The following is a 15,115-nucleotide window of genomic DNA, read 5'->3' on the forward strand; positions in this document are numbered from 1 at the left end:
ATATTTAGGTATTATACTTTCACTTAAAATTAAAAAATTAAAGAAACTAAATTATGACATAGTAACAAAAGAAATTGAAGAGAAAATTGGGAAATATTAACTTAAGTTATCTTGGTTTGGTAGAGTAGCTTTATGTAAAATGATGTTACTTCCTAAATTTAACTTTTTATTCGAGATGCTTCCAATTTTTTTAACCGAGAAGGACATTAGAGTATATCAAAAAAAAAAAAAAATAGATAAATTTTGTAATGGGGATAAAAAACCAAGATTGATTAAGAAAATGTGGTATCAGAACCAAAAACAAGGTGGTTTAGGAATTCCAAAATTATTAAACTATTATAGAGCATTTAATATAAAAACAGTAGTAAAAATTTTAAAAGGAGATGTTAAACTTTGGGGTAATTTGGAAATGAAGGAAATAAAGAAGTTTGGTTACAAATGGTTTTTGGAAAATTTTAAAGGTAAGGTTAAAATTTGTAATTATTGGTTAAATAGTTTGACTAAAAATTTGGGACAGAGTAGCAAAAAAATTAATACCAGACGCATTGTATTTAGGTAAACTGAAAGAGAATTGCCCAATGAAATTAAATAGTAACAGAGAGAGGATTATAATAGAAGAGAAAGTGGAAACAATTAGTGAATGGTTGAAATTTATAGAAAATGAAATGAGGAAAGAGGAAAATTATTGAAAATTAAACATTAATTGGTTTGAAAGAATTCAAATGAATAAATGGAATAGGAAATGCAAAGAAAGGAACGATGAGAGTAGAAAGGAAATGGAATTTGAAAATTTGACATCTCGAATAATAAAAGATGAAACTGGGCCAAAGGGATTAGTTAGTAAAATTTATAAAATTATTAACTTTGATAATAATTCACAAAGGGTAATGAAAGAGAATTGGGTAAAAGAACTGGGTATTGAAATTTCTGATCAAAATTGGAATATGAATTGGGTTAGTAGAATAATGAGGACATTATCAATAAGGATTAAAGAACATAACTATAAAGTCATTTGGAAGTGGTATTTGACCCCAATAAGACTTTTTCAAATGGATAATAAAGTGGATAAAATGTGTTGGAGATGTAAAGTGGAACTCGGAACATATGCTCATATGTGGTGTAAATGTAATGGGGTTGAACTTTAGGATAGAAAATGAAATATTTGAAATAATTAAGAAGAGGGTCAAATTGAAATTGGAAACCATATTATTATTAATATTGAATGAAACAACATTAACAACTGGAGAAAGAGAATTGGTGAGGATTTTGGTTATAATGGGGAGAATTATAATTGCTAGATATTGGAAATTAAATGTTGACTTAAAATTAGAAGAATGGTACAATGAAACATGGAAATTTGCATTAAATGATAAATTGACTTGTGATTTTAAAATTAGAAGTGGTATATATAAAGAAAATGTTTTTTGGAACACTTGGCAACCATTTGTGGACTTTGCACTTGGGAAATTGGATGAATCGACACCAGTACCTTATCAAAGAGATTTCTGGAAGAATTGAAGACTTCAAGTTCCTAAAACTTCCTTTCCGTTTGTATAGCACGTTGGGAGAATTTTTTTTTTTTCTTTCCTTACTACTGATTTTTTGTATTGATTTTTTTTTCTTTCCTTTTTGTTATTCTTTAACAATAAAAATATAATAAAAAAAAAATTTTTTTTAAAAAAGAAAGAAAAATCCCTGCAGTTTTATCAGCAAGGTTTCTCGGAAGTGGTTTGCCATTGTCTCCTTCCTATAGCTGATCACCGATAGCTTACTGGTCCACAGTTACCTGGCTGACTTTGTGTCTAAGCCGGGTGGCTAGAACTCATGGCCTCCCAGTTTCTATCTTGATTCTTTAACCACTACACTGTTTTTCTGTGCATACACGAATGATTCAAATCTAACCCATTATTGGTGGAGTTATTTACTTCCTTAAAACTTCAGTTCTTGTTCAACCCTCCTTACTTAAAAAAGGGGGCAAACAGGAATATTTCTTTGCTCTGCTCACAAGGTGGCAACCTTTAGCAACAGAGATGTTTCAAAGAAACAATACCTACATTCTCAGTCCATTTGCTGGGTTTTTTAGGTTTTTAGTAGCTTTAAATACATATGGACAAGGCAAACCACATGGTGCACTCAGGTCAAGCAAAGTTTGGTATGTGTTCAGCAGTTTTTTTAATGGCATCTTTTATAAGGGTAGGGTGTAAACTTGATATTCAGGCCAATTTCTCATTTATGTAATTTTATCCCATGTATTTAAATTCCCCTTGCAGTTTTTAGCTAGATATGGTATCTGTCACTTTTCAGTTAAATACAGCTGAAGTATGCAATGTATCATAAATACATGAAGTCACAAAGAAATGCTGACATTTGTTTTAAGTATATTTTAGTTGAGTAACAATGCAACTGTTCTGTTAAGTATCAACTGAAAGAGGAGCCAGTTAACGATAATTCTGATTCACTTCCAACGTAACTTCCCAATAGCTTTGGAACTGAACCATAAAGTTATAAAACATAAATTGCATTTTATAATTTATACTGCTGAATTTAGAAATAAACTGAAAGTATAAGGAACTCTTAGTATCTAACTTTACAGAACTGAATTTTAGCAGCAAGTTTACAAATTGCTGATATTATTTTAAAGTCAGTTTCATATAGATATCTTTTATCACTAAGAAAACTAATTTTCATATTATGAAATTATGTGCTTAGCATTTAACCTTTATTAACATAAAATAAGAGCATCCATTGTCAATGATTAAGAATGAACCAATTAGCCCAAAGCGATAGGCTATTTTATAAACGATAATCTTCTTAACTTCCAACTAAATTGCTACAGTGCATAATTAATAATGCCAACCATTGAAGATATTAATAGCAATAGCACTTATATACCACTTTACAGTGCTTTACAGTCCTCTCTAAGTGGTTTACAGAGTCAGCATATTGCCCCCAACAATCTGGGTCCTCATTTCACCCACCTCGGAAGGATGGAAGGCTGAGTCAACCTTGAGCCTGGTGAGATTTGAACTGCCAAATTGCAGTCAGCTGGCAGTCAGCAGAAGTAGCCTGCAATACTGCACTCTTAACCACTGTGCCATTGTGGCTCAATATGAAGAAATACTGTGTACAGGGTCCAAAATACTGATGCTAAGGCTCTCAAAACCAAGAATGCTGGAGTGTAATCATCTTCACTTACTCAACAACTAGGCAGCATTACAAATCAACCAAACAAGCATTCTATGTATTGTTCACAATTTATTATGTGCTATCAAGTTGTTGTCAATCCCAATTACCATAAAGATTTTCTCCATGACAAACTGTCCCTGCATCCATTTATTTTGTTATTTCTTTTCTTCTTCTCTTTCTTTTCCCTTTCTCAGAATTAGAGTCTTCTTCAGAGAACTCTGTCTTCACATAATGTCTTCAAAGTACGATAATTTGAACTGATCATTTGAGCCCAGAGTGAGACCTCTGGAATGATTTGTTTGATGATCCATTGATCTATTTATTTTTGTCTGTCCACAGAATTCTTAGAAGTCTTCTCCAACACGAACATTCAAAGGCTTCAATACTCTTCCTATCCTGCTTCTTTAAAGTCCAACCTTCGCTTCCACCGAGTGTTACAGAAAATACCATAGCTTGAACAATTCTGATCTTGGTAGATTTAGTTTAGTTTAGTTTAGTTTAGTTTAGTTTAGTTTAGTTTAGTTTAGTTTAGTTTACTTTAGTTAGTTTAGTTTAGTTTAGTTTAGTTTAGTTTAGTTTAGTTTAGTTTAGTTTAGTTATTTGATTTGTATACCGCCCTACTCCCGAAGGACTCAGGGCGGTGAACAGCCAAACAATAAAATACATAGATACAAAAAATTTAAAAACCAGATAAAATCAAATTAAATCATTTTGGCCTAGACAGATTAAAACACCCCAATAATTTAAAAACAGATTAAAATTTACATATTTAAAAAAGGGAAGAAATTAGGCCAAGCCCGCCTGATGGAATAAAAAGGTCTTCACAGCGCGGCGGAAGGTGCGCAGATCCGGGATCCTCCGTATCTCCGGGGGGAGCTCATTCCAGACGGTAGGTGCCCCCACAGAGAAGGCTCTCCCCCTAGGGGCCGCCAGTCGACACTGTTTGGCTGACGGCACCCGGAGGAGTCCCTCTCTATGAGAGTGTACTGGCCGGTGGGAGGCTATTGGTGGTAGTAGGCGGTCCCGTAGATAACCAGGTCCTAAGCCATGGAGCGCTTTAAAGGTGGTAACCAAAACCTTGAAGCGCACACGGAAGACCACCGGGAGCCAGTGCAGCTCGCGCAGGAGAGGTGTTACATGGGAGCGCCATGTCGCTCCCATTACCACCCGCGCGGCCGCACTCTGCGCCAGTTGGAGCCTCCGGGTGCTCCTCAAGGGGAGCTCCATGTAGAGAGCATTGCAATAGTCCAGGCGGGAGGTGACGAGGGCATGAGTGACCGTGCGTAACGAGTCCCGATCCAGAAAGGGACGCAACTGGCGAATCAGGCGAACCTGATGAAAAATCCTCCCGGTCACGGCCGTCAAGTGCTCTTCTATAGACAGCCGTGAATCCAGGAGGACGCCCAAGTTGCGAGCCCTCTCCGTGGGGGCCAATGATTCGCCCCCAATAGTCAGTGATGTCATCAACTGACTATATCGGGACGTCGGAAACCACAGCCACTTGGTCTTGGATGGGTTGAGCCTGAGCCTGTTCCTCCCCATCCAGATCCGTACGGCCTCCAGGCACCAGGACATCACTTCAAGGGCATCGTTGGGGTGATCCGGGGTGGAGATGTACAGCTGGGTGTCGTCATCGTACTGATGGTACTCCACCCCAAAACCACGGATGATCTCGCCCAGTGGCTTCACATAAATGTTGAACAGGAGAGGCGAGAGGACCGACCCTTGCGGCACCCCACATATGAGGGGCCTCGGGGTCGACCTCTGTCCCCCTGTCAACACAGACTGCGACCAGTCAGAGAGAACGGACCGTAACCCAGTGCCTCCCACCCCTAACTCTTCCAACCGGTGCAGCATGATACCATGGTCGATGGTATCAAAAGCCGCTGAGAGATCTAACAGGACCAGGACAGAGGAGCACCCCCTGTCCCGAGCCCTCCAGAGATCATCAACCAACGCGACCAATGCCGTTTCCGTGCTGTACCCGGGCCTGAAGCCCAACTGGAACGGATCCAGATACGTCGTTTCATCCAGGTGCTGGGGGAGCTGTTGCGCAACCACACTCTCAACAACCTTCACCACAAAACGAAGGTTGGAGACCGGACGATAATTTACCAACATTGCCGGGTCCAGGGAAGGCTTCTTGAGGAGAGGCCTCATCACCGCCTCTTTCAAGGCGGCAGGAAAGACACCCTCACCCAACGAAGCATTTATAATCCCCTGGAACCAGCCTCGTGTCACCTCCCGAGAAGCCAGCACTAACCAGAGGGACACGGGTCCAATAAACAAGTGGTTGTGTTCAGTCTACCCAGAATCCTGTCCACGTCCTCAGGGGTCACAGGATCAAACTCATCCCAGATAACATTCTCAAGACCTGCCCCAGTCCCTCCCCCTGAGACTACCCAGTCAGAGTCCAGATATTCCCGAATCTGAGTGATTTTGTCATACAGATATTGAACAAAATCCTCGGCTCTACCCTCCAAGGGGTCCTCCCGCGCTTCCTGGAGCAGGGAGCGGGTCACCCTAAACAGGGCGGCTGGGCGATTATCTGATGATGCAATAAGAGCAGCAAAATAGCTACATTTCGCTGCTTTTATCGCCACTAGGTAATTCCTAATATGAGATCTTACCAGTGTCCGGTCAGATTCAGAAAAACTGGCCCTCCAACTACTCTCTAAGCGTCTTTTCCGGCGCTTCAACTCCCTCAGCTCCTCATAGAAACATCGCATCATTGGAATATCTTTTCCAAGGCCTCATGGCTGTTCTATCAAGTGCCAATCTGTGGTCCCAAGGGTGCTTTTTCAAAAGGCAACTGGACTTGCTTTGTTTTTGCCTGAAGAAGTTTCACTTCTCACCCAAGACGTTTCTTCCGTTCTCACTGAACTTGATGTAGATTATTGTTTCTTTTTCCAATTATAAAACCATTCTCATCTTCTACCAATCCAGTTTTCTTTAATATACATTCAGAAAATAGGTTGAATAAATAAGGGGAGAGTATATAGATTTGTTATATTGCTAACCTGAAGTCAGGCTGTTTTGCCATGTTCTGTCCTTACTATGGCTTACTGGCCTATATATAAATTGCTCATGAGGACAATGAGATATTCTAGCATTCCCATTTTTGTGATCACTTTTTATAGACTGATGTGATTTGTACAGTTGAATGCCTTTCAATAATCAATGAAGCACACAGTGATTTCTTTTTGATATCGTTTGGCTTTCTCAATCCAACATGCACCAGCAATAATTCCATGTTTTCCTCCACCTTTTCTAAAATCAACTTGAATATCTAGTATCTTTTTCTATGTAAGGCTGTAATTTGTGTTGGATGATACTAAGCACTATTTAGCTAGCCTGTGGAGTTAAAAGTTTTGTACAATAGTTTGTACACCTCGTTAAGTCTTCTGTTTTTTGGTATTTGAATGTAAATTGACTTTCTTCATTATTGACCACTCTGTTGTTCTCCAGATAAGCTAAAATAGGTTGCTTAGAAATTTTACTGGTTCTTCTGTTGCTTGCCATATTTCTCTGGGTAGTGGTAATGACTGTAGTGCTGATGTAACTTTAACTGCTAGTTCCCTTATAAGAAGGGAACATCTTCTCATATATTTTGGATGTTGACATATCTACTGTACAATATTACAGTACATTGCTTTTACCTTTATTTGATCTCCTTTGAATTGGTTAAAGGTAAAGGTTCCCCTCGCACATATGTGCTAGTCGTTCCCATATCTAGGGGGCGGTGCTCATCTCCGTTTCGAAGCCGAAGAGCCAGCACTGTCTGAAGACGTCTCCGTGGTCATGTGGCCGGCATGACTAAACCCCAAAGGTGCATGGAACGCTGTTACCTTTCCATCAAAGGTTGTCCCTATTTTTCTACTTGCATTTGCTTTCGAACTGCTAGGTTGGCAGAAGTGCTAGGCTGGCAGAAGTTGAATTGGTTACTATCTATCTATTAGTGTACTTTACCCTACCAATTCAAGTTGCAACCCCCTTCTGAGTTCAGAGTTATTTTTCTAGGTCTGTTTCCATCTTCAAATATTTTCTTTTATCGGTATCATCAATGCTTTTACAGATGTTGTTATATAACAACATCTTCTAAGAACTGTTTTAAATTCTTTAAGTCCTTTTCTGAGGTTTTTGTCTTTCTTGCCTACTCTTCTTTGCAATTTTCCACAGTTTCTTCTTATATACAGTTAGCTTTTTTTTCCTTCTTCCCTACTGGCAGATTCTTTTCACATTTATCCCACACAGCTTCTTTAAGCTCATTCCACCATTCCTCCAATTTTCTATTAGTGAACTTCAGGACTTCAAAGCAATTCCCAATGTTCTTCTTGAAAATGGTGGGCATATGTTCAAGATCATATTGTGGAAACTGACTGGCTTTCTTCTTTAGCTTAACTTGGAAACTGCATCTAAACAGTTCGTAATCTGTTCCACAGTCAGCACCTGGCCATGCCTTTGATAATATAACTGCGCTCCTTTGTCTCCTTTTAACAATAATATAGGCAATTTTATTTTTATATTCTCCATCTGGTGATTCCATGTACATAAATGTCATTTTGATTGCTTGGACACAGTGTTAGGTATTTGTTCACAATATATGGATTTAATAATTTTCAATTTACAAATGTACAAACCTAATTAATCAAAGATTCTAGTCAGGGCTTTAAGACAAAAATACATCAGGGCAATGGTGTGCAATGGACTGAACTGGGAGCTCACTGGGTGAAATTTAGACCAGTTCATTGTCTCTTTGCCTGCAGAGTTGATGTAGATAAGGATACACTCCCAAGACAAAAGACCAAAGATAAATACAGTAAATACAATAATGTAACAAATAAACTAAAGCCTATTGGATACATTTAGACAATAACTGTTAGCAAATAGCTTTGTGTCTCATGAAATGTGGAAAAATGATTTCTAATGATGCAATGCTAGGGGAAAAAACTTAAAAAACAGGTAGGATGGATTTTTGTACCTGTTCAGTATGTCCTTGTGATAACAAAATAACATTCAGAAATTAAATAATTTCTATTGTGTATTCATGTTTCCACAAGAATGGTTTTTAAAAATTCTGCATTATATAGGTCATCACACAAATATGCATGTGAGTGGCTTTTTATGATCATTTCCTTTTCTGTGCCATCAAGCTTTAAAAACTAATATATTATGAAAAAATTATTGAGTTTAACAAAACACTCACCTGGTAAGCTCTATTGATTTGGTTTGCAGCCCAACTAGCATATTTCATATTATCCTTTTTCACTTTTGCACTGGCCTTGGTATTGGAGGCAATATGGCTGGCAGACTAGAAGTACAACAGGAAACAAATCAGGAAGCAATTTTTGACAATTAAGCTAAAATATAGCATACATATGGAAAATGGTTTAAACATTTCAGTGAAACTGTAACCAACTGGATTGAAATGTATCTTGTCCTATTATCTACGCTGAAAAACTAATACTTTTTAAATCAGAATTCAGAATCAATAAGTATTTTGATTCCGTTGGACAATAATCAAGAGATATGGTAGATTTGTCCACCAAAATCCAAAAAAGTAGCTTCTGAATTTCTTTGAATTTGTAGTTTGAAAACAATGTAGTTTGAAAAGTCCCCCATATCATGGAACAACTTCTGAAACAAAGGTATTTATTTACCCTGTTTTTCCAAAAGTAAGACATCCCCTGATAATAAGCCCAATAGGGCTTTTGAGCGCATGGCAATAAGGCCAAGCGCTTATTTCAGGGTTCAAAAAAATATAAGACAGGGTCTTATTTTCGGGGAAACATGGTATTATATGGTTGCTCATTTGCCAAGTGACACTCAATGGTTCACAAGAGCTAAAACCATGAACCAAATTACTTTGCATCACATCAGTGCCTTGACTTATGACTGTAATGACTTAATTTATTTATTTATTTATTTATTTATTTATTTATTTATTTATTTATGTAATTTATATGCCGCCCTTCTCCCGTAGGACTCAGGGTGGCTTACAAAACAAAACAAAGAATTACATAAACAGATTAAAATCAATTTAAAATTAAATTAAAATCAATTAAAAATTATTTAAAATTGTTTGAAGTCACCCCTACGGATTCAGCCCATTTGGTGGAAAAGCCACGTCTTCAATTTGCGGTGGAAGGAGAGGAGGTACGAAGCTATCCTGAGGCCGGTGGGCAGCCCATTCCAGAGGGTCGGCGCTCCCACAGAGAATGCTCTCCCACTGGAGGCCGCCAGCCGACATTGTCTGGCTGACGGCACCCTGAGGAGGCCCACTCTGTGTGAGCGCATCCGACGGTAGGAGGAAGGCAGGAGATGATCCTGCAGATACCCCGGGCCTAAGCCATGTAGGGCTTTATAGGTGAGCACCAGCACCTTGAAATTATGACTGATTTCCGGTCCCAATTATGGTGATAAGTCAAGGAGTACCTGTAAACAACATCACAAGTATACATCTATTTCACTGTTTATACTCACTGCATTACCACAATGCAACTGGATTTATGTTTGTTTTTTTTTAAAGAGAAGATAAATTCATGCAAAATAGGTTTTCATAGCTGAAAAGACATTTGGAAGTCAAAGCTATTCAAAGTCATCTTTCCAACAGATTAGTTTAAGGCAAATTAATTTATCAGCAAATCTGCATATACTGTATTGTAGAATAAATTAACAAATGTAACTCTTAAGTTCTACTTTAAGTTTTATAGTGTGATTATGGCATCACCACAATTCAATGCTGATACTGGCCAAATAATAACAAAATGCATAGAAAATATAAATGCTACTAATGCTAAGTAAATCTACATATTAGTAGAGAAGAACTGAGCCAATCCAGGCTTTTTCACAATAGATCTTAAAAATCTTTCTTCTTTTCCATTAGTAACTTTGGAAAAGGTCAACTTTTCTACCTTCCTTTTCCAAATTTAAATAACAAGGCAAATCGTTTTTGAACAAAAATGCAGTGCTTTCTGGACTTACCATGTAAAGACCAAACAATGCTCTCATGTTTCGGTTATTCAGTTTCAATGCCTGTGCAAAATATTTTCGGGAAAGCTCAAGGTTCTCAAGCCCTCCTTGAGTATATTTAACCTGTAAATTAAATGTTTCTTTTAATAGACTTTCTAAAGATGTCAATTTTAAAACAATATATAATTTATCATGTATTACATACATGGAAAAGTTACACAATTTTCCTCCCTAAAAAGAAATTTTTACCAGGTAAGATAGTTGAGACAGTTGATGCTAGATATTTAATTCAGGCATTGTTGGGAATCCATCTGAAGAGCTAGCTAGTAATTTTGACCTGTATTTATCAGTTTTCATTTTGCCTCTTATTTTTACCTTTAATTAAATAAACTCACTCCAGTTATTAGTAGTTTTATTGTATGGCATACAAATATATATGATTAGTTTGGTTTAATATACAAGAAAGGTATGTTTTCATGGGCTTTTCTTTTACAGATTATAACAAATTAAAAGATTAAAAACTTAATTAAAATTTAAGATTGAAAAAAATAATTTAAATGTATTATTAAAAAAAACTTTATAAAGATATCCTCATTAAAGAAAAAGGACTTCTGAACTAGGAAACAAGAGAAGGGGAAAAGGATGGAAAATCATGGGGAGAAATTGAATTGGTATCCACAGAAGAGGACAAACAAACAGGTTATGAAGATAGTGTATCTTGCCAACTAACCATTCCTTTGGGACAAGTACAAGCTGCTCCCAATATTCTAAAATACTCACCTCTGCAAACTGTTGGCAATACAAGTGGTTGTGAGGATTAGTCATCATGAGTTCCTCCAGGCAAAAGGCAGCCTTTGCATAACTGAAGACAAAAGAGATGCAAAGATTTGGGTGTTTATTATAGTATCAAGATGAAAACAATATTAAAATTATTTGAACAAAAATAATTATTTTTTATAGAACAGGCAAAAGAAGACATTATTAAATGCAATTTAAATGACAAAGAAATTTCTGTGAGGAAGATTTTGCAAAGTGGGTAAGATTAGATTGGATTGGATTGGATTGGATTGGATTGGATTGGATTCACTAAATCTTATCCACATAAAAAATAGATTACTCCTTGGAGCATCTGCAGTTCAGAATATTACTGAAGATTTCAATTGGAAGTTCTGTTTAGCAAAAGGAAGAGTAATTTTTCAGCATTGTAACTACTAAATTTCTCAATTCTCAAAGTTATAAAAAAAAATGAAAAGTAGTATTTGGTACATAGTGCTTTCATATACAATGTGGTTTTAAGTGTGTTTCATTATAGTAGTTTATTCATGTAAGCTAAATATGATCAATAATGTCACTAAACTCATGTATTTTGAAGATTTAAATAGACATCTTTGAAACACATGCTTTTTATAAAATATACCCAACTTCTACAAGCTTTCAAGATCTGTGGCAATTGACTTCCAACATACAATAGCAAGAGAAAGTCCATGCTTAGTTGCTTCAGATTTAGTACCAAACATGTGTTCCAAACCCACATTTTGGGGAGAAAAAAAAACAGAACAAAAGCCACAACTTTTATTACAAAATCAGACTTCAGTCTATCCTATAAAACCACACCTAAAAAACAAATGCAAACAAAGGAACTGCCGTAATAATATAACAAACCCACCAAAGGCTTTGTTTGCTTGTTTAAGGCAATTTGATAACTATAATCTACAGTAATCAGAACTGAATTTCATTTGTAGATCTTAATATATCCTTAACCCTTTGTGTTGCATTTACTGAACCCTAAAAATTCACAAGTTTTTCTGTGCTACTTCTTGTAATCTGGCTTGGGGAGGAGTCAATGACAAATGGGAAGATGTATTCTTTGTGGATTTTGTGAAAATATTTGACTTCTGTTTCAAATTTTTGGATACTTTTAATCTCTAATTTTATCAGTACATCAGTTTATGCCTACTATTAAATTTATATAAATGTGTATTTTTAATTGTCACCTGCCTGTTTTATCCATGCTTCTGATAAAGTAGGATATACTGTAGTCTATATCAGAGTATGTCATAATAAAGGTGTTAATAAAATATGCCACAAAAGGCTAATAATAGGACAATAATATTTTGTTTCTGAATCCCTTAATTATAAATTATTATATATATATATATTGCACTTATATTGTTAATACACTGAGAGCAATGTATAAGTCGCTTTGATAATGAGATGGGCAAAGTATAAATTTAAATAAATAAAAACAAAAAAAAAACAAATAGATCAATCAATCAATCAAAACTAAAATTACCCATTGAGGCCTATGGACTACTCAACAAAAGCTATGTTCTTAAAAAATAAATAAAGTTATTTTTGGTAACTCAATAAAAATAATTGCTTTTCTCATTACTTTCTTATTCCTTGAAATATGCTTGGAAACCATACGATTTGGGCTAAAAAAGTAAAACTGGAGAGAAAAAAGAAACACAATAATTTGCTTTTGGAATGAAGGTTAGAATTAATGACATATATTTTAAAAAATTGAACTACAGCTGTACACTAATCCGCTCATGCTGGGATTTCCCCTCAAAGCAATAAAAAGTGAACAACCTTCAAGATACAATAGAAAAGTGCCAACATTCTTGAGTGCAAGAGACAACAATCTTATTTTAATGTCAATTTATTTATTGTTTAGAAAACATTTGTCTCTGTTGCAAATCGTATCTAGCCTGTCTCTTCAAAGAGTGATAAAATTTTAAATGGGGTTCATGAATGCCCTTCCTGAATTTAGCGTATCGGTATTTACATCAGGCAAAATTAATTAAATGCCTGTAACCAGGCTACCAAAAATAGGTCAGCTTAAATTTTTATTGACAAGTCCATAAAAATGCATTCTAATAAAAAATTTAAAACCTTCTTCCTATTTATAAAACAGGGGGAAGAATGGCCCCTGGGAAAAATAATATGTGTGCTATTTATTTTACTGGAATAAAATTAAGAATCTTCCAATAATAGCTTTAAGAAAGAAATCCTTTTTTGTATGCCAAAAAAAAAAAAAAAAAAAACACCCAACAAACCCCAAAACTTTCTCAGCCCTTTATGAATTAGGCTTTGCAAGCAACTTACTCGTGTTCATTGATGTAGAGCTCTGCCAGCTCATGCCAGGCTTCCTGGTCCCCAACAAATCTGAACAAAGGAAGGTGGAGAAAAGAGCTAAAAATAGATTCTATAAGATGAACGGCAAGGAGGCAAAGAAAGAAATCAAATGTAAATGCCTTTTTAATTAAAAAAAGAGATTAGGATTAACGAAACACAAGGCATATTCTTATAAAACACTCACTGTTCCAAATACTCATTCAGCTCTCGGATGGCTTCAGTGTTTTTCCCCTGGGCTTTTCGAATGGCAATCTTACGTTTTCGGGCTGCCTATAGGTTAAAATTGACAGAGGATTATGTGCTCGTAGATCCCCCTCTTGGGTTTTTGAGAAACAGGTAATTTGACTCTGCAAATTATTGTTTTAATAACAAAAAAACTGCATCGCTAAGCAACTGCATGACAGGAGTTTTCACACAGATTCATACACGGTGACATCCTGCGGAGAGATTTAAATAGCTTTTCTTGCTTTGGAGTTATGTTTTAATTTATATGCTCAAACTGTATGCATCGTACAAGTGATAGTCAAGGTTCTGATAATTACAACCATTGAAGAACCCCAAAGTTGCTCCGCCGACCATTTATGCCTTTTGTCTCACGCTGAGAGTCACTGGAGATAACCAAACTGTACTTTCAGGATTTCCAAGACTTTTCTTTGTCTTTCTGCGCTAAAGAACCTTTTGGAAGCAACGTTCCATAAATCTCAAAGCAGAAATCTGGATTTGCTGGAGCAGCCTCCACATATTGCATTAAGCACAGAAAAAAGGTAGCCAATATTACACATACGGTTCCTGGCAATGTAACAACTCTAAGAACATTTCAACTATTATCACAGCTACTTAAATTCTAAGTTATCTGGCAGCTGTTCCATTGAATTAACAGCTTCATAACAGGTAAACAAAAGGCATGTCCTAGCAATCTGGGGCACATGCCATTGCTGATTCTCTACCCCTACTCTATAGCCTCTTTTAAAACAAACTTCATCTGTAGCAGCTGAGAAGATAGTTTACTGCCATGAGAAAGGTTTTTTCTTTTCACCTCTAAATGATCTTCCTTCAAAAATACAGGGCCTCCTCAAATGATCTGGAATTAAGACTTTCTAGTCATTCCTGCTGTATTTGTTAACTGCAGTATTCCCACACAACAGAAGCTATTCAGACTCCTAAATTTCTTCTTAGTGGAAACATTATACTCTTTTCCAGCATGTGTGTAGAAACTGATCTTTATCTTGCACTACTAAAGGACATTTGATCACATCAGAAGACGATGGAGTTGGTGAAGTGTGTGCTTTATCTCATTCTAAGATCGCCTGCATTAAACAGGGCATGAAATTCCTTGTACTACTGGTAGCCAAACAACTTTCTTCAGTTGCAGACTTTCAAGTTCCCCCGAGTAGTATAATCTTAAAAGAAAGCAATAATCTGCCAAATTTTACAACCACGACTATTTTACGTGAAATTGGAATTTTAAACTTGGAAAATTAATAACGGTGTATCTGTACTTAATAAACTGACATCCCATTAGCAATCTGGCCAATTTCTAACCAATCTTTTCTCCCATACACTGTTTCAACTGTCGGCTCAAAAAAAATCTAGAACTATAAGAGCAACACACTTATAAATCCTATGTTAATAATGCCTATATATGGCATTATTCTTTCAGCAACCCTATAGAAGTCACTACTTCGCAAATCCCAACAGATGTAAAAATTGATTGGGCCCTAAACTATTACTAAAATATAGGTACTTCCCAGTTGCAGAAACACTGGTAAAACCGGAATTGGCAACTTTAACCCTTCAAGTCAATCCATTCACTGTAATA

The 15,115-nt window shown here is 36.3% G+C and overlaps 1 protein-coding gene across 1 annotated transcript in view; it reads right to left on the reverse strand.

Annotated features, from left to right (window-relative positions):
* The window catches only part of EMC2 (ER membrane protein complex subunit 2), a 43,185-nt gene that overhangs the window by 6,010 nt on the left and 22,060 nt on the right, over positions 1–15,115 (reverse strand). Inside the window, exons 6-10 of the mRNA XM_070940375.1 lie at positions 13,481–13,566; positions 13,267–13,326; positions 10,939–11,020; positions 10,171–10,281; positions 8,393–8,497 (exon numbers count right to left, since the gene is read on the reverse strand). Of these exons, the coding sequence (XP_070796476.1) occupies positions 8,393–8,497; positions 10,171–10,281; positions 10,939–11,020; positions 13,267–13,326; positions 13,481–13,566 (444 nt within the window). The remainder of the gene's footprint in view (positions 1–8,392; positions 8,498–10,170; positions 10,282–10,938; positions 11,021–13,266; positions 13,327–13,480; positions 13,567–15,115) is intronic.

The sequence above is a fragment of the Pituophis catenifer genome, unplaced genomic scaffold (assembly GCF_029215685.1).
Source record: "Pituophis catenifer annectens isolate HBS135680 unplaced genomic scaffold, rPitCat1.0.hap2 SCAF_3, whole genome shotgun sequence".
Classification (NCBI taxonomy): domain Eukaryota; kingdom Metazoa; phylum Chordata; class Lepidosauria; order Squamata; family Colubridae; genus Pituophis; species Pituophis catenifer.